The sequence below is a fragment of the Bombus terrestris genome, chromosome 5 (assembly GCF_910591885.1).
Source record: "Bombus terrestris chromosome 5, iyBomTerr1.2, whole genome shotgun sequence".
Taxonomy (NCBI): domain Eukaryota; kingdom Metazoa; phylum Arthropoda; class Insecta; order Hymenoptera; family Apidae; genus Bombus; species Bombus terrestris.
Window position 1 is genome coordinate 560,964 of NC_063273.1, and position 19,249 is coordinate 580,212.

The following is a 19,249-nucleotide window of genomic DNA, read 5'->3' on the forward strand; positions in this document are numbered from 1 at the left end:
CACGCAGCTTCGTTATTCGTTATTCTCAGATTTAAGAACGTGCTTGAGAATATTAACCGTTTAATGCTTCGTGCGAATTTTCTACAGCTGCGCTTACGTTATTTTATCGTGGACGGAAGAGAAAAAGGAAAAACGGGAAAGGTTAATAGGTTTTTTTCAATCTCGAGCCGAAGTATTTTATATTTATCGTTTGTATTGCCGTTTTTAGAACACCGTGTGAATGTACACCGTGTATATGTATACATTTTACATATATATGTAATTGTAAACGGATAAAGAATAGCGGATCTGTAATAATTCTTAAGTAGTTACATGCACATATATTTTACCGTGTTAATATAACGTGTTCATAGAAAATCGCGAATACGACCGTACTACTGTTAACGACAAGACCTATATCGAACAAAAGAACGAAAGATATTACCATTCTGTTGGAAATCGAATTAGTTCTTGATTCCATTCTATCATTGCCGTACTATCTTATATTATAGGAGGATCCTCGATTCGCAATACGTTGCGCGTTAGTCTTGATCTTACGTGAAAATACCGGAGGCTTACCGATACGACGCCATCATGACCTGTTACGCGCCTGTTTTTCAGTTTATACGATAAATTCGTTACAATTTCCTCCGACAAAGAAATATACGTAAAAGAGATATCGAAGTCACTTCGTTAAGTTTCGTCGATTATGTTTTCTTATGTTGTGATATTACGTTATTGCTACTATATTACGTCGTATGGTTATTTAAGCGTATTAGAGAAATTGGGAAAGCAATGTTTCAAGCAATTTAAAAAATATTATTCGATTGGTACGTGGACTATCGAAAGAAGCAATGAGAGGAATTGTCCTACTTTTATCAGTAATGAAAAACGTTACCAAGTTATTTTTTAAATAATTTATTTTTTTATATTATTTTGTACAGAAACTAATTCAATGATATTTTCCAAGTCAAATTGTTCTTTACCCAGTTTCTCAGTGTTGTTGATATGAATATTTCAAATAATTTAAAACATATAGATTATATATATATATATATATATATATATAATCTATATGTTTTATATATATGTAATCTATATATATTATATATATATATATATATATATATATATATATATATATATATATATATATATATATATATATATATATATATATATATATATATATATATATATATATATATATATATATATATATATATATATATATATATATATATATATATATATATATATATATATATTTAAGGCATCTGTATGATTTAAACGAAGATTGCGAATATGCATTTTCTTTCTGATAGTAACTTTGTATTGCCCCAGTATTAAATTAAATTGTTACTTAATTACGTAAATGATTCCATATCGAATACGTTTCTTGATAACGATAAACGATCTTTTACATTCCCTTTCTAGCATTTTTAGATGCTCCATCTTTTTTAAATACGTTTATTAACGTTTTTAGCAATATTGGAACGGTGTTGAACAAATTCTATGGTCTATGAATCTCGTGACTAATTGCATGACTATTCTTTTTCTCATGCCGATTATACTGCCCCGTTTTGAAAAAAGCAAACTTAACCAGCAAGTTGCATGGCAATGTCGTAAAATAATGATAACGAATAAAATCGTTTTTTCGATAAATTGTATCGTTTTCCTTTCCGCGCTCTCGGTATTGTATCTAATGACTATTCGATTTGATGATACCATAACTTTCATGTCCAGTACCGTGGCAATACTACGATGATAATACTACGGTAATCGAGAATAGGTAAGGAAAAAGAAAAGAAGAAAAGATGAAAAGAAGAAAAAAAAAAACAAAAATGTAATTAACTATGGTTACCTACGAAAAAAGATAAGAAACTATTATTAAACTTGTCGTTTAAAAGGACAAAAGGACGATATACGATCGAATTAAAATTGCGTCTTATATATATTCCTTAAGGATTCTACTATTGAAATAATATTGTAATATCGTCACTATTTCGGGCAGCTTTTTCTAAAGAGAAAATTCACCGTTGGGCCAATATGAATTCAAACTTTCGCGGTATTTAACTTCCACTATGAACTTCAGTTTTTGTATTGACAAGTATTTATTAATTCACGATGTGAACGTTATTCTTGCCGAGAGGAAAGAAATATTTATTAAGATGGTATCAATAATTAAATAGTTGTTGTATCATTGTGATTATACCAGGTGTCTCGATGTAAAAAATAAATCCACTCGCGTGGATATAGAGTATTTTATCCCCTATTTTAATATTGTGTCGTATTATTTAATGTTTAAACGTTTAATTTTACAAGTAATCGTTGTATCAAAATCGTTCCTTACTGTTATACCATTATAATTATATAATTGTATCATTTGAATTAAGTCTAATCTCAACAAATAAAAATATTATATTTTGGATTTCGATTTTAGTTATCACGTTTAGTTTATCGAACGATTTTCTTAATCTGCGAATAATTCAGAAAGACAGAAAATCGATTGGAGATTTCTGAGACGCCTTGTATATAGAGTAGTTGTATTTATATTTGAAGCAGTAAAAATCTGAGTGTTTAGAAAAGAAGTATAATCATGTAATTAACTATAGATGAGATACATGTAAGTAATTATTTTTATGCGAGTCGAACGATCGAACGGATAGCCAAAATCGATAGCTTCGATTCATTCACTCTCCCTAATGTGGTAATATCAATGTGGCTTGTGCGCCAATTGAAACTGCGTTTTGCCTAGGGGAATTTTGCGAACGGAGCAGAAACGGAGCAGTTTTATTTTCAACGTGTCGTTTGATTGATTTTTCCGCAGTGAAATTTACATATATATTACGGAAGGCAACGAGAAATGTGAAACTCGTTTAATTACTATGGGAAATTCTATAAAATTCCGACAAAAGTTTCTATCGTTTAACGTTTAATAATTAAACGAACAGAAACGTTTGCAAAAATTGGGAAACTTTCAAAGAAAACTGCATTAAATGTACATGAGTAATTATTATCTTTTAAATATATGATTATCCTTAACGTGGCTACTTCTCGTTGCTCTTCACACTGTATTTCAATTTGTGGCTCAATCTATTTTGACATCGATGATGCAAATAAAACATTCATCGTCGACTAGCGTTCCTCAGAATTAAAAAATGATTTCTTTTCGGTCATATTGTATTCTTTACATTTGTTGAAAGTTATTAGAATTTGTATTATGAAATCGCAACGTTTTGTTGTTTAATAAATTTTGAGTGCCTAATCCATGACAATTATTACTGTCCCTGTCTTTCGATGTGTATATTTTTTTAAATAAACTTGCAGTCTTTGCAGTGTTGCCGTTCGATAACTACCGTGTATTATATTTTTATTATATCTGGTAATTTCAATTCTTCGATCATTTTTATATTTCGTTACATTTAGGAATTCTTTATTTTTCCATCGTTTTGCTGACGAGAATAGGGAATATTCGTAAATAGTTTCAAGGTCCATGGAATTATAGCATTCCTAGCGGTCTTCCCGTTGAAAACGAAAGGTAATCTTCCGATTGCAGCATCATCTTACAAAAACTATCCTACGCAGCTGTTACTGCAGTCTACGCGCAATCTAAACGTATACATACTTACGCTGTTTTATTCTTCAAGATATATTCTCTCAGACTTAACGGCAAAAGTTCGATAGAGTCGATATAATAATTAAAAGTAGACCATGTTAATTTCAACTTTTTTTTTTTTTTTTTTTTTTAATAATAATATTATAAATCCACCGATTCTACTTGTTAATTTAGTTTTTAGACTTTTTCGCAAACTAACACCATTATTCGATTTGTCTATTTATTTTAATTTTTTGCGTGTGTTTTCTCATTTAACGAATACAGGACAAAACGCGTCATAATTTCGAGAATACGAAAGCAGCGCGTGAATTTGGGGCTTCGTATGGTCGATAGATCGATCGTTCGTCGAAAGAATTCCAACGACTCATCTGGTATCAGCAACACCCGCTACGATAAGCCAGGTTATGAAACCGCCCACATTTCGAATCGTCCCTACGCTCACTTTTCACTGTTCTTCCGCAAATTAGTGTTCACCGTTCCTCTAACCGAACATTGCTCCGGCTTGATCGTTAAAAGTTAGTTTCGTCGAGCTTTTCTCGAAGCACGGTAATCGTTTGTGATCGATTCTCTTCTGTCCTCTCGAACGGTGTGTTCTAATAGTGAAAAGCGAATAAAGTGACTTACGAAACACAAGAAGAGTATATCCCTTGTTAAATTTATTAAATTTTGTTACTCAAAATACCGAATTCTTATGTAATTTGCCTGAAAATTATAGCATCTCATCGATGTATAATGTCTACAAATTTACATTCAACGTCTGGAATTATACTAATCGACGTTAATGCATGCAAATAACGATAGTAATAGTTGGTTGCAAATTCATAACGCGGCAAAGTTATTTTAAATAGCTCTAAAAAGATTTCAGACACGAAGATAAAGTTCTATTATTATAATTGACGTCAGTGTTGAATTTCTATTAAAGGATTATCGAATATTGTTATTTTAAATGGAATATTTACTCAAATAACGTTATCTTTGTATCCTTTAGCATATACTGTTTCAAATAAGACATTGTGTACAGATCGGTTTAGTAAATATTAAACGTTGTTGGAATTATAATTTCTATGTTCATAAATAACAAGAATATTATTAAGTTAAGTTAGTTGTGTAAATGCAAATAAATATTGTTTTATTCTTTTATTTCTTAATTTCTTTAGTTACCGACGGAGATCGGTAGATAGTAAGAAAACGTCAATATCGACTATTGATTGAGATGAGGATATTCGGTAAATTGTTTCACCATGGGAAGAAAAAGAAGAAACGGCATGATTTAAAAAAATGTACACAAAGAAGAAGGAACTACGTACCTCGAGATAATTTTCTTTTAGCTGGAAATCAACATGGAAGGGACAGAAGAAGACGTAAGGTAAGCAAAGTGCATTTTTATTCATGTAAATGTTATTATCTAACATAACACAAAGTATTATCTCACAGTAGCTAGATCTTGTATAATTTCATTGTTTTAATAATCTTTGTATAATTTAATTTTGAAATTAACTTGACTATAGATTTACCATAGGGGAACCCATTAAAAAAATGTTAAAAATATAAGAAATATGTTAGTATTAAACGTATATCAATTATTGATAATATTAATACTATAATATAATATTAATATAATATAACGTAATATTATCATTAATTTAATTTATATCAATATTATCGATATTTATAAATATTATTTATAATATTTTCTGATTACAACAGTAATTAGAAGCGAGATTGCCATTACAAAAATATTATCCCAATCGACTCGAGGCTTAAAGCCATCGCTAAGGACATACGCAAGGAAAAGCGCCAGTTTAGCTGGAATATGACACACCTCACAAGCAGCTGGAATTTGTCTTTCTGGCTCAGGTATCGCTCTTTTGTGTCCCCCGTTCTAGCTCTCTTCTAGATTCGCAGGTAGTAGAATTAGATTTTACGCTGCACAAAATAAACGCGATACAGGTTAAATCCTAGAGATACCTATTTTTCGTGGTACGATAGTTACCGACCATCGACCAATCATAAAGCATACACCTGACGTGTAATGCCCTTGAATATAATAATTTATATACTTTTTAATTGAATTAAGAACGAACGAATTAAACGTGTTCTTGATTTAATATCGTAATATCGGATAATATAATCAATGACGCTAAAAAGAATAATCGATGGAGGGACTAAAGGATCGATTAAAAAGGGAACAGAGTTAGATGTGTTTACATACTGCTTGTTTTGTTGATACGCCAATTTGGCTACTTTCAGCATCTCGTACTGGTCTGCTTATAATACGTGCCTTCATCGTCGTATACGCGCACGTGCTTCAAGTCCAGATGTGACTTTCACATAACGGGTGTTCCAAACCAAGTATAAATCAGTTGTATCGCTAGCATGTTTGTTAAGCTAATTGTTATTATATTTATTCGTAACAAACAAAGTGAACAATTTCGAAATAATCGAAGACATTGTGAAAATAATCTAAATTACTATCGTCTAAGATGTTACAAGCTAATAAATAAGTTATGTTATATCGCATCGATGGAAACTAAACTATCATTAAAAACAGCTAGAATGTGACGGTATCTCATATTTTAATTCAATTAACTTTTTAAATCTTTTCTTGTTCTGCACAGTGTCTCAGCCTTTGATATCTTAAAATCGACAAATAGCTAAGATCATTTTTCTTCTAATTCATTGAACTGGTATAAACATTGATACCTTAGGTTAGGTTAAGTAATTGTGTGTAACGCAATAACATATGATACGCGGAGATATAGAATGTGGACATAAATGTTTAAACTGAATCCTTAAACTTGATACACGTATTTTGGCTCTGCAGTGTATATATATTATGCTGCCACTTAAGAGGTAAATATCATACTATGTTGATGTCTTTCATTACAACTTTCTACAAACATAACGATACCATTCGAACAAAAGGTGAAATAATCAATAATCAAGATACATGTATGAACGCTTACTTTACGATGTTTCTAGTAATAACTTTGATGTTTGTTAACAGTTCGCTACTAAAAGATCGTGTATAATACAAGATATCAAAACATTATGTATCGTTTGTACATAAACATTTTTAGTCTGAAGAATTTCAATCAAGGTTAAGATGGTTTTTTCACTTCAATCAAGGTTTTTTCTTTTTTCTTTTTTTTTGTTTTTTTTTTTTTTTACAGATACACCTGTCTTTCTTAGAAATACACTAAAATGAAAAAGCACATAGAGTATGCAAAGTACAATATGCTTTCTATAATGGTCAAGTAGGTGAAACAATTTTCTACCGAGGTCCTACATTTTAAATTATATTTGAAAAAGATACGAATTTATGTAAAAATCCATGATCTATGTTTACTGTTAAAACGATAAATCCAAATAGCGGATACATGTTGATGCCACGAGATCGGGCCCATCACTAGCGAAGCCGAAAACCGGTGCGCAGGCACGCGCATGCTGTGCGCTCCCTACTATTCCCCGGGTCCTCTAGCGTAGGTCCGTGGTGCCCCTACCATTTCCCACTGTCCGCGACACGTTCACTCAAGCAGGCTTCGTACTCTTCCCCGCAGCCGCCAAGCCCGTTTCTCATCCGATTTGCGTCGACCTGCCGCCTGCTTTAGCCAAGCCACGCTCCGAACTATACGAGCCGATCTTCGGCTCAAGAATTTCTCGACTTCCCGATATGCGTACAGCCGCCCTAAGCTGCTACAACTTTTGCTCGTGTATATACCGACTTTCGTCTCCGTTTCGAGTGGTCTGAAGTGAACTCAGTGATCGTGCAAGTGTTGCTGGTGAAGCTTTTAAGTGTACATTCTATGCGTGAAACATCGCTGGATATGTAAGAAAAATTGTGCCGCCGCAATTTCAAGTACCGATAGGTGGATCTTGGATTTTCTGGCCTAAAACACACCGTGGGATTTCCAAGCTTCCGTTTTTCGGCGGACAGCGATTCGTCTGGCTAGAATTGTGAGATGTTTTATTTCGGATCTTTCTCACACCGAATGTTACGGTTTGTTTCATTTCTGTCCCAAAAATCATTTCGAAAGATTCTTATCTTATGGTCTGACGCAAAAACAGATAGAGTTTCTCAGTTTCGTTTTTCCTATATTATTTACGAATATACGTATTTCGTTGTATTCTCTATAAATATATCGTAGATTATTTCACGAGGTTTCTGTAGCACGAAGCTTTTCTAGCGAAATAAGAATATTAATTATAAAACCTAAGGTTTATTTTTTAATGCAACTCGTTTCTTGTTTCTTATTTACTTTATTCGATAATTACTAAGGAATTTAAAACAATTATTCTACTAATTTTTCTACAACGCTGTGAAACGAATCTTTCGCGTTTCTTCGATTCTCTAATATAGATAGATAGATAATCAATCGAATGGTAGCTTGTAGTAATTAAATGTTAATTAAAGAGTGGATGAATGTTTATAGTGGTTTGAGAAATCTCGTCGAGCGAATCTCTAATAAAATATTACTGATGGAGTGGAGTGAACGATGCGGAAGTTGCGGTGCTTCCTTGCTTTCTGAAAATTTTTTCTCATAGAGTCGTTCTTTTCATTGGCCGAGGGTGACTCGGATGATTGGAATTCGTTCTCCGCTGACAACGTGGTACTGATTTTTCGAACGCAGCAAGACACCATTTCCCTCAAAGGTTCTCGTTTGCCAAGAGTCTGTACGTTTATAGCAGTTTGAACTTCTCCTTTGTAAATCGAGTTTGGAAAATGGAAGTTGGAACTATGGAAGTAGTGGAAGCACCGGAACTCCCTCGATATGGAATCCTCCAATCTCGTTCCTCGTTTTTCCGAGCAACAAGTGGTGTTCGACACAACCTTGATATTTTAGATTTTTACGAATCTCTAAGTAATTTGATATTTCCATGAAAAAATACGATAATTTACGATAAAATATATCTTTGATTAAAAGTTTAGCGTGTATTGTTTATAGATTGAAACTAAAAGTAAATCTAGAATAATTTAAGAATATAGGTAAAATTAATCGAGTCATCGTATACTGTACGATTTAGGGAAAGTTTTATTCTCTTTTTTCGGCGAGAACAAAAATCGAGAGAAACGAGAGGAATGAAAATTCACGTAACATAACAAATTCTTTTTCTAAAATTTCTAATATGCGAAATACGCGTGTTCCCTTGTCTTATATATGAATTTTATAAATTTACAGCGTTGTGTGATGGAAGATAATGGACACTGGTGAAAGATATAGACTTGCAGTGCAGTCAGCAAACGTGCGAAAAAGCTAAGTAAATAGATTAGAAGTCCCTTTGCGTGATTTTTATGAAAGATCGCCGATGAAATTGCCGAAGAGAGAACGGAATACGCGTTTCCAATGAAAATATCAAGAAATATCACGAAGGAAATCTTGCGATTCTAACCTCTTTCGAACGTCAAAATTTTCAGTAAAACCAAAACCAAAAAGGAAACGTAATTAATTTATGCGGAGAGAAAAAATTTAATCGTTAACACCGAAACCAAATAGCAAAATCTACGAACGCTATAAAACAAGCTTCGAATATGAAGAATATTCTGAAATGATAGAAACGTATATCAGTTTCGGACGTATGAAACAAAAAAGAAAGAAAAGAGAAAAGGCGATTAGCTGTTGAGATCGAATTCGGTTAGCCGAGACGAAACGTTCAAGATCAACGAAGAAACGTTGGTGTGTAAAATATGGAATTAGAACGACGAGGAAAGTGAAGGTCTGATCGCCCGAAAGGAAAATGGAATTCCATAAGTACGCGTTGCTTTGAATTGTCCGCGTGTTGCGCTCATCGTGCACGGTACGCAACGCAATTGGGGAAACTCTTTTATTGGAAATGAGGTCGTGCGATCCTACGGTATAGAGCGTAGAATATCGCAGAATACTCGTACAATAGAACAGAGAGAGAGAGAGCGAGAGAGAGAGAGAGAGAGAGAGAGAGTATCTGTCGTAGGATAAAAGGGAAAGAAAAAAAGAAAAGAAAAAACGCAAAAAGCCACGTTGGATATATCTGGGATGCACGTGGGATTGGCTGTTTTCACGCCACTGCTTGGGACAGTTGGGACGCCTATGCGTCGGAAAATTCCTCCGAGAAGACGCATACCCCCGTCATTTGTGTAGCTAACTAGAAACGCTAATTAATTTATGACCAACTTTTTAAAAATAAAGTTCAAATTGATAGAAGGGAAAAAAATTAAGAGATTTAAGATCAAAGGAAAATAGATTTCTATACAGACAGAACCCAAAAATAAGTTTTTAGGAAAATTTAGTTGTTGTTCCGAAATCTGTGGGAGGAATTTTTCCATAAGGCAAAATTTACGAAGAAACAAATTATACGCGAAGCAATTAGAAAAGTTTAATCGAATCTTTAAGGAGAAAATTTGCAAAAAAGAAGAAAAAGTTGAAAAAAAAGAAGAAAAAAGAGAAAGAATATCGTGAGAGAAAATTTTCCAAAATGAACATTTTTATGTGCAATTTTCTCGGCTGAAAGAATTTATTTACTAAATGCAACATGCGTATTGATCTCCATTGTTGCACGGATAACGGAATTAAGTAAAAACGATGGTAAAAAGTGTCGAAATTGAGGCGAGTCTAGGCACGTAAACATTTTTGATCAAAGTTTTGTAGAACGATGATGCAGCTTTAGCTTAAAGAAAGAGTATATGGATAGGAAAGAATGCGCGTGTAGTCAAGATGGTTGTTCGGAGGTGTTAAACGGAAAGACATCGAATTTTCAAGACGAAGTTGCTCAGGGCACGAGAATGGATAGAAACGATAGCAACGTGGGTGTCGGAAATTCGGCTAACCCCCCAAATTCGTCTTCCACGACACACGGTATTCTTCACAATACTTCCGTTGGAACCGATGCACAGGTGCGAATTAACAATCATGCACGAATAAATGAAAGTGTTTCAAAAATATCGTTGTCTTTGTTTTAGAGAGATAAATAAAAAATTTGAAAATATTTCTTGTCATTATAATTATTATTACTAAAATTCGACGAATTTTAAGGATTTCAAGGATTTTTATACAAACGTCATAAAACAAAATTTTGTTGCAAAATTAAATTGACAACAATACAATTTATGTAAAATCTGGGTTTTGTTACACCGAATCATGTTACGAATTCGAAATAAAACGTGATCCTGGATTTGGTTCGAGTTAAATGTGTGTTAAGTAGAAGAAGAATCTTGTTAACGCGAACCCCTAGAATTTTCATCCAATTACGTACTTACTCCGCTTGTTTCTTTCTTTTTCTTTTTTTTTTTTTCTTTCTTTTTTTTCTTTTTCGATTTCTCGCTATCTGTTCACGAGGAACTAAATTCATTGAAATTTTATAGGGTGGGGCGGAAGGAAAGAAAAGAAAAAAGGAAAAGACTCTTCCATATGCCTATGGTATTCTCGAAACAATGTACAATTCGTTATCGTAAAACGAATAAGATATAAAAGCACGATAACGAGTTTCTCATTGTAGATTAAAATACCACGAGTTTTTTCTAACTTATTTTTATACGAAAATTTTTCAGAACGGCGACAGAGGATGGGAGGTTCATCATGTTACTGTTACCAGAGTTCCGGGTTACGGATTCGGTATTGCTGTTTCTGGTGGTCGGGATAATCCCCATTTCACTAATGGCGATCCTGCTATCGCGATTTCTGATGTCTTGAAAGCTGGACCGGCCGAAGGAAAATTGCAGTAAGAACATTTATCGAGATTTTTTATGTGCGTGCACGTGTGTGCGCGCGCGTGTGTGCGTGTGTGCGCGCGCGCGTGTGTGTGTGTATAACGAATATATTTATTAATTTTATCAACGATATAATCGCCGTTTCTTATTTTATTCTAATGCTCTAACATGTAAAATAGTTGATATATCGATATTTATACAAGATTGTGATTCAAAATTGTTTGACTTTTACCAGACAGCAATGAACAGTATAGAAATTACAAATATTTATTGTAATGCCAACACGCGAAATTATTTTCTAGAGTAAATGATCGCATAATATCCGCCAATGGAATATCGTTAGAGGGCGCCGATTATGGAGCAGCAATTCGTGTTCTCAGGGATTCCGGATCGACGGTTCTTTTAGTTGTTAAGCGTAGAGCTTCGTCGAATACTTCTGGAAGTATAGGAAATTCCACTCTTCAGAGTCATCGGTTGACTTTAACGAGAAATAATAAAAAAGATGGTAGATAAAACACACTTTTTTTTATCCATAATAAAAATAACATCGATCCAAAGACACTGGTGACTAAATTGAAATTTTAAATATTAAATTCTAAAATATTATAATCGACATTTGGAATTTAAGAATTAAATTCAATTACCTATTTTATAAACTTTCGTTCGTCGATCGATCTAAATATACTTTTCTACAGATTTCGGAATTGTTCTTGGTTGTCGTCTTTACGTGAAAGAAGTAACTCGAGATAACACTGGGGTAAAACCGGGAGACGTTTTAACACGAATCGGCAGCGTGGCTACGGATAACATGAGCTTAAAGGAAGCTAAGAAATTGATGGATCAATGCAAAGATAGATTGTCGATCGTGGTAACCCGAGACAACTCCTGCTGTCACGTTCAACAACAGGCAAAGAGCGAAACTGGTGAATATCTTTCTGGGACGACGAGTTACAGTAGCCAGAACTTGTACGTTCCACCTCCAACGAGGCAACCGATAGAGGACAAGAGCAATCTTGTTCCTAGAGGTCGTGCAAGAGGGCCATTGATGGATGTATCTCTCAGTCAATTGGATCTTCCTGCAACACCTACGGTAGATCCTCCCAGGCCACCGCCTCCTAGACCAGAAGGTATCATTTCGGTGCTGCGGTACTCTGTTTATGATTTTCAAAAATACGAACAACGTCTTGTTAGAATCTCGTTAGAAAGTTTTGTTAGAATTAAAGAAAGAATGGTAAAACGTATTTTGTTTATTTCGTAATACTTGCATGATTAAATATTATACTTGTACGCGAATCAAATATATTACGATATAATAATGAAAAATTGAAACGTCGAATCGATTGAAAGTGGAACGTCTATATTCTCTTTTAGATTATTATAGCACAAGGAGACAATTGTACGATGAAGATTTATCTAGGAATAAGCTTCCAATGTATGTGTAAGATTTATCTTTTATTACCATTGCCATCAACTATTATCGCATAAAGATTTATTAGATTTATTAACAATAATAATTAATATCGATTAATTTTTAGGCCCGATCCTCGATTTATTACTTTCCAAAAAGAGGGATCGGTGGGCGTTAGATTAAGCGGTGGAAACGAAACTGGCGTTTTCGTGACAGCCGTTCAAGCTGGAAGCCCGGCATCTCTTCAGGGTTTACAACCCGGAGATAAAATTTTAAAAGTAAAATTCATTTTACCGATCTCCTTTTAAAACGAACAAAATTGATATCGCGTACGAAAGCATGTACAACTCTGATATATGTTATCATAGATAAACGATATGGACATGAAAGGAGTAACAAGAGAGGAGGCTGTCCTTTTCTTACTTAGCCTCCAAGAACAAATTGACTTGATCGTTCAACACCGACGACAGGAATACGATCAAGTAGTGGCATCTGGAAAGGGCGATTCTTTTCACATAAAGTATGCTAATTCAAATTTAAATAGAATTTTAAAGAACTGATACACCATTTCAATCGATATACATTTAAACGTGTATATTTAAAGAGAAATCTTTTACCTCGTATCATATTGCAGAACTCATTTCCATTACGAACAACCGCAAAAAGGTGAAATGAGCTTTCGTAGCGGAGATGTGTTTCACGTTGTAGACACGCTGCACAACGGTGTTGTCGGTTCGTGGCAGGTGTTTCGTATTGGTAGGAATAATCAGGAAGTACAAAAAGGAATAATTCCAAATAAAGCACGAGCCGAAGAACTAGCAACGGCGCAATTCAATGCAACCAAGAAGGAAATGAGTGCCAGTGAAAGCAGAGGTAGTTTCTTTAGGAGAAGACGAAGCAGTCATAGACGTTCTAAATCTCTTGGCAGAGTATGTTTATTTTTCTTATCTACTTAATAAAACTCCTGGCATAGTTTATTCGTGTGATTACACGACCGATTGGTTGTCATATATATATTTTTCTAATTGTTTATCATTTTCAGGATCATTGGGACGATGTAGTATTTTCAGACAGTGTTAGCAAATTCCCAGCGTACGAAAGAGTAATCTTAAGGCACCCAGGATTTGTGAGACCTGTGGTATTATTCGGTCCTGTTGCAGACCTAGCTAGAGAAAAGTTGTTGAAAGATTTTCCTGACAAATTCACGTCTCCGCGTGAGTAGCGACTGTTTTTTAATTCGCGTTAAAATTAATCGAATAATACTCTAAACGTTGGTTGTTCGTTCGTAGAAATGGAAAATCAGTTGGATGATAACATTGGAAAGAATACAAAGTCGTCGGGTATCATTCGACTTAGTGCTATCAGAGAAGTAATGGATCGAGGAAAACATGCTTTATTGGACATCACTCCAAACGCAGTGGATCGATTGAATTACGCGCAATTCTATCCTATAGTCATTTTTCTGAAAGCTGAAACGAAACAAATTATCAAGGAGATGCGTGCCGGAATTCCTAAGTAACTGTCTATAGAACAACAAATATATTCATGTTGTTTTTCGTATTTCGTAATATATATGTATGTGTGTGTGTGTTTTTCACACACATAATTAGACAATCTCGAATTTTGATTTCAGATCGGCGCATAAAAGTAGTAAAAAGCTTCTGGAGCAATGTCAAAAATTAGATAAAATTTGGGGCCATATATTCAGCGCGGTGATTACATTAACCACACCGGAAGCTTGGTATCGAAAATTACGAGAACTGATCGACCGACAACAACAAGGACTACTTTGGATGAGTCAAACCAAGGTAAGAACGTTTTTACGTTTCCTAACGTTTCTTTCTTCTTTTTTTTTCTCTTTTCTCTTCTTTTCTTTTTTTTTCTTTTTTTCCTTTTTTTCTTTTTCTCTTTTTTTCTTTTTTTTTTTTTTCTTCTTTTTTGCTCGATACAGCAAATAGCACGGCCTGATTTTAAACAACTAATTGAAATAATCAAGACCGATTAAAGCGATTTTCTCTCAAATTACTTATTTTAATTTGTAATCTAATTTTTACATCGATAGACGAAAGATCAGAATAAGATCCTTATTTGCATAAAATTAAAATAGGGATAATTAAATTTCAACATCGTACGAATCACGAAATCCCTACCGATGACAGTGAATGGAATCCCGTTGGTGAAGTTATTTTATAATAATTTATTATAGCCGTCGTATGGTCGACACATGACGTGGGAGCCATGTTATTCGTCCGCTAACCCTCGCGAATTACCTCCTCCTCCTGTACCCCCGCCGATTTCGAAGGAAACCATATATCACGACGTAAACGAAAATGACACATATCACACGGACAAGTTATTTTCATTACCTTCTTATCCGTCTTTAACTTCTGATGTTGTCCGTGAGCAATTTTTCGGCTATATTTAAATCCCGCTTTTCCTAGTTAGGTGTCTTGATTATCGCCTTCAAAAGAATCGTCTACGTTACTATTCTCTTGAACATTTCAAGTATTTTATTTTACGTATTGACAAAAATCTTGAACTTTTTTCAAATTTCTAAATAAAAAATTTAGTTTTGCGCATTAAGTGCAATTTAGCTTTACGATTAAAATATATTTAAATATATCGTTCAATCAAATCGAATTTATTATCATAATCCATGAAAGATTTCTTAATATAGTTCTACATTAAAGATGACGTTGGCGGTGTTGACGTTGTTATAATATTTTAAGATATTCGAGGCACCTTATATCTTATGTTCGATTTAATTTGCATGGCTGAATGTTCATAGCTTTAACGGAAATCATTGCAAGTTCAAATGAAATAATCTCACAGTATATTGTTGAAACTTTTGTAACTATGTATTTGGAAGCTAGTCGGTCTACTTTACTTACTAAAAACATGTATCTAAATTGCGACGTTACTACGAATGAACAAATTTCGTTCATAATTTCGTTGAATGATATAACGTAATGTAACCGTAGAAACTCCTTACTTTATTATTGACGAAATTAAATATACATGTTATACTGAAATGCAATGTGTACCACCTTTTGAAAGAAACTATACGAACAGTACTGAAATAATTTTGTTTTTCTAATAAAAAATGAGTATGTACAAAGTTAAAGTGCTGACAGGGTAATGCTAATTGTATTTAAAAAGAAAAAAACTTTTTATCAAAAAATAATCGGAAGGATTCTCTGCAAATTTCAAGTTGTATGATTAGAAATGCAATTTAGGGCAAGAATTAAGAGTATATTGTCGAATAAATAAATAAATATATATAATACACACACACACACACACACGTATAATATATTGAAATATATAATTAAAACCGTTTTATAGGAATTTTTTTTCACCATTCATCCTGCATCTTGCAAAACTAACAGAATGTTTTATGGTATATTTTGTCTCGACTTTGTCATGCGAGTCCTTCTAAGCTGAGTAATTATCGAACATTTCATTGTCCTCGGGACAAACTAAAAAATGATTGAAATATAAAAATACTTTTTAATTAGAAACATTTTCTATTTCATATTTACGCATAAATCGATTTAATTCCAATTTGCTCTGTAATCTTCAAAGTATTACCTTAACTGAATTTCAGAAATTAAGCTTAACCGAATGGCAAGTATTTGTTTTCCGTTTGTATTTTAACCCTTTCAGACATCATTGCGGCAATACTATATTTTTGTCTCAACTTTGTTTACAGTTTATAGTTAATTTCATTGGAACGTCTGATTATTTTTTAACGAACTGAACAATTCTTTGTTCAACGATGATGTATTATGACAACGATGCTTTATGATACACTTTATAAGTGTAAAGGTCTGAAAGGGTTGAATAGAGCATAAATCTCTGTAACGTGTTGTCCTCTGTGTCCTGCGATGATAGCCGGAAGAAGCACTCTCGGATGACTTCCTATTCCCGATGACTTCTCGCCTCTCCTATGCTTCCTCTCCGGAGAGTGACTTGGAACTTAGTCCGGCACCAGCTTTGCCGGGTGCTTTGGGTGCACCGTCTAGATTGAAAAGCAGCTCTGATCCAAGCATCGCTACACAAGACGACATTGCTGCACCTCCTCCATATTCGACCACTTACCAGGTGAACAATTCAATTATATCAATCGGGGGATAATGATTACTTTTATAAAATATTGAAAATATTGAATAATCCTGAATCGAGTATAAATTCTTTATGAATTAATGAATTTATAATTATTTATACTATAGATATAATGCTAGATATTTTAATCGTTATAAATAAAATCTGAAGCAATCTCTATCTATCTTTCTCTAGCAATCCTTCGAACAACCAAAAAGAAGATCACAAGGGGGAATGGGAGATGGAAAATATGGATTTTCATTATCAGGGCAAGTTAGCAATCAATCAGGATCACCGGAATATTTAGGTGGTTCGTTCGAGCCACGATCCTCTTCTCATCATAGTCCTCCTGATTTACCTCCGAGAGTGGATCGTAATGCAAAGCCGAGTAGTCAACAGCAAAGAAACACTATCGGGAGGTCTGCGCAAGAACGGTTGCTAAATAAGGCAGACTCGGTATTGGACGTTGCAAATTATATAAATGCAACACCTCATAAAGCTAATGCCACATCATCGCTTGAAAGAGCCCAACCAAAAGCGGTAAGGCTGGCTTAATGTCATTATATTATTAACAGACAGCCATATTGGGTTATCATTAAACGATAATTTAATAAAAATTATCGTGCTGATTTTAATGTCTTACTACGTGTTCATAGGGAAGCTACGATAGCATGTCTTCTTATGATTCCTATAATAATACAAATGGAAATACCAGTTATGGGGTACCGGGTTTAAGTACATCAACCGGTCGATTGGGTCCTAATGTTCCAGACGACTTAAAAAGCAGCGGTGGACCGGCAAGGCCACACGATCCTTACAGATTCACTAGATCAACCGCGCAACCAATTCCAAATCATGATTCCCAACCACGAACCGATTATGCCAAATACAGGTATGTTTTTATTATAGGTGGGGTCAGGATTTAATTAAACGCGTAGTTCGTAATTCTACAGAGAAAAGCTCATATGTGAAAATGCTTCTTAATGAATGAATTCTTAAGCTATATTTGTTTACTGTTCGTCTTTGTATTCTAGAACGATGGCACGAAAACCTCGACCATTGAGGAGAGTCTGTAGAATCTATATTTCTAGTCGAGATACGCTAGTCTGAATTCATTTCATTGTACCTTTTATTATCCTATATTTCATAGATATAGATAGTTAGATACACGGGCATTCGTAGAATTTTAATCATTATTTACTATACAAAGGATCATATAATTATTCTTAAAGAAATTTCATTTTGGAATTTGAATGCATTACACTGTTATTAAGGCTGCTATTATTAAGACTATTTATTTATTTATTTATTTTATATCGGATTCCTAGCTTTTATTTCATAGATTTAATATTTCTCGCCTTGGATATCTTATTTTTGTTCTTCACGATCTTTGTTATTATTTATCCAGTACCTATCACACTCCTGTACGCTAGAATATTTTGCTTCGTATATTGTAGCCGCACGACTGATTACAAGTCGATAACGTTACCGCAAAATAAACCTGGAGGATCCTACAAGCCAATACCCCCGCCGAAACCAAAAAACTATAGGCCACCACAAACGAGTTTGACTCAAACAGAAAACAATGGAAATGAAGTAAATAATACTCATCAACATTCGAAGAGTTATTCCATTGCTACTTCGCATGTAAGTGATGTATTTTTACGAGAGGCTGTTCTCGTATATAAAGATAAGAAAAAACATTAAAATAAGAAACTTTGACTTTAGGTAGAAGGTATCAATAATGTCCAACGAAATAGTGGACAGTATTATTACAACATACCACCACCAAATCGACATGATTCGAATCTCGGAAATTCACACCACAATTTAAGTCACTTATCTACGCCTGCGCACAATCACAGTTTGAGTCATACGCATGCGCATTGTAGCCCGCCAATGTCGGCTCATAGTCATAGTAATAGTGCCAGTCAGTTAAGCCTCGGTCTTTCGCATAATAGAAACAGTGTTAATCACAACGGGTACGTCGTCAACAATGGACACAATGCACCTGGACAAAGTTTCCCAACGAGTCCAGGACATAATCGAGAACCGAGTGGACTAGATCTCGCTGGAAGCAGGGAACAGAGAGGAAGCGCTTTTGAACTTTATCGCAAACCTGTACACCATTACAACGCGAGGTAAAACTTCAATTTGTTACGTTTCATTTATATCTTCTTTCATATATTGCAGCGTTCAAACTGTCAGTCATTTAGAAAGAAAAAGAAACTAATACAGAAAATCTTTTTGTTATTACAGTTAACAAGTGCAAAGATTTATAATTTTTTTTTAATGAAAAAGAAAAGATTAGAATTATTAGTCTTGCTAACATGACATTAATGATAGAGAACATGAATATTTGGACGTCGTGATAAACCTATAAATGGCAACGAATATACATAATGAGAAAGAAGATCTCACAGGAAGGATTAATAAATAACTAGGAAATTGAATCTAT

The 19,249-nt window shown here is 34.0% G+C and overlaps 1 protein-coding gene and 2 long non-coding RNA genes across 10 annotated transcripts; 1 reads left to right on the forward strand and 2 right to left on the reverse strand.

The window, feature by feature from the left end:
- The first annotated feature begins 3,851 nt into the window (after positions 1–3,851).
- On the forward strand, positions 3,852–19,244 carry LOC100649923 (tight junction protein ZO-1). Of its 8 annotated transcripts, XM_048405959.1 has the most exons (19): positions 6,299–6,451; positions 7,159–7,598; positions 8,779–10,466; positions 11,121–11,290; positions 11,582–11,784; positions 11,975–12,406; positions 12,651–12,711; positions 12,815–12,965; positions 13,056–13,207; positions 13,322–13,616; positions 13,730–13,901; positions 13,977–14,202; positions 14,321–14,495; positions 16,582–16,791; positions 16,987–17,331; positions 17,448–17,683; positions 18,249–18,438; positions 18,520–18,932; positions 19,051–19,244. In XM_048405959.1, the coding sequence occupies exons 3-19, from the start codon at positions 10,257–10,259 to the stop codon at positions 19,052–19,054; spliced, it is 3,645 nt and encodes a 1,214-aa protein (XP_048261916.1). In that variant the 5' UTR covers positions 6,299–6,451; positions 7,159–7,598; positions 8,779–10,256; the 3' UTR covers positions 19,055–19,244. The 8 variants fall into 8 exon arrangements, with proteins under 8 accessions (XP_048261919.1, XP_048261916.1, XP_048261917.1 ...); XM_048405962.1 differs by lacking the exons at positions 6,299–6,451; positions 7,159–7,598; positions 8,779–10,466 and adding exons at positions 3,852–4,184; positions 4,756–4,964; XM_048405960.1 differs by lacking the exon at positions 7,159–7,598 and having other exon boundaries at positions 6,303–6,451.
- LOC125385134 lies at positions 4,966–6,101 on the reverse strand. Its single transcript, XR_007224132.1, has 2 exons — positions 5,811–6,101; positions 4,966–5,524 (listed from the first exon to the last, which is right to left on the reverse strand). It is a non-coding gene; the product is annotated as an uncharacterized LOC125385134 (long non-coding RNA).
- LOC125385133 lies at positions 11,531–12,065 on the reverse strand. Its single transcript, XR_007224131.1, has 2 exons — positions 11,924–12,065; positions 11,531–11,715 (listed from the first exon to the last, which is right to left on the reverse strand). It is a non-coding gene; the product is annotated as an uncharacterized LOC125385133 (long non-coding RNA).
- Positions 19,245–19,249: the final 5 nt, after the last annotated feature.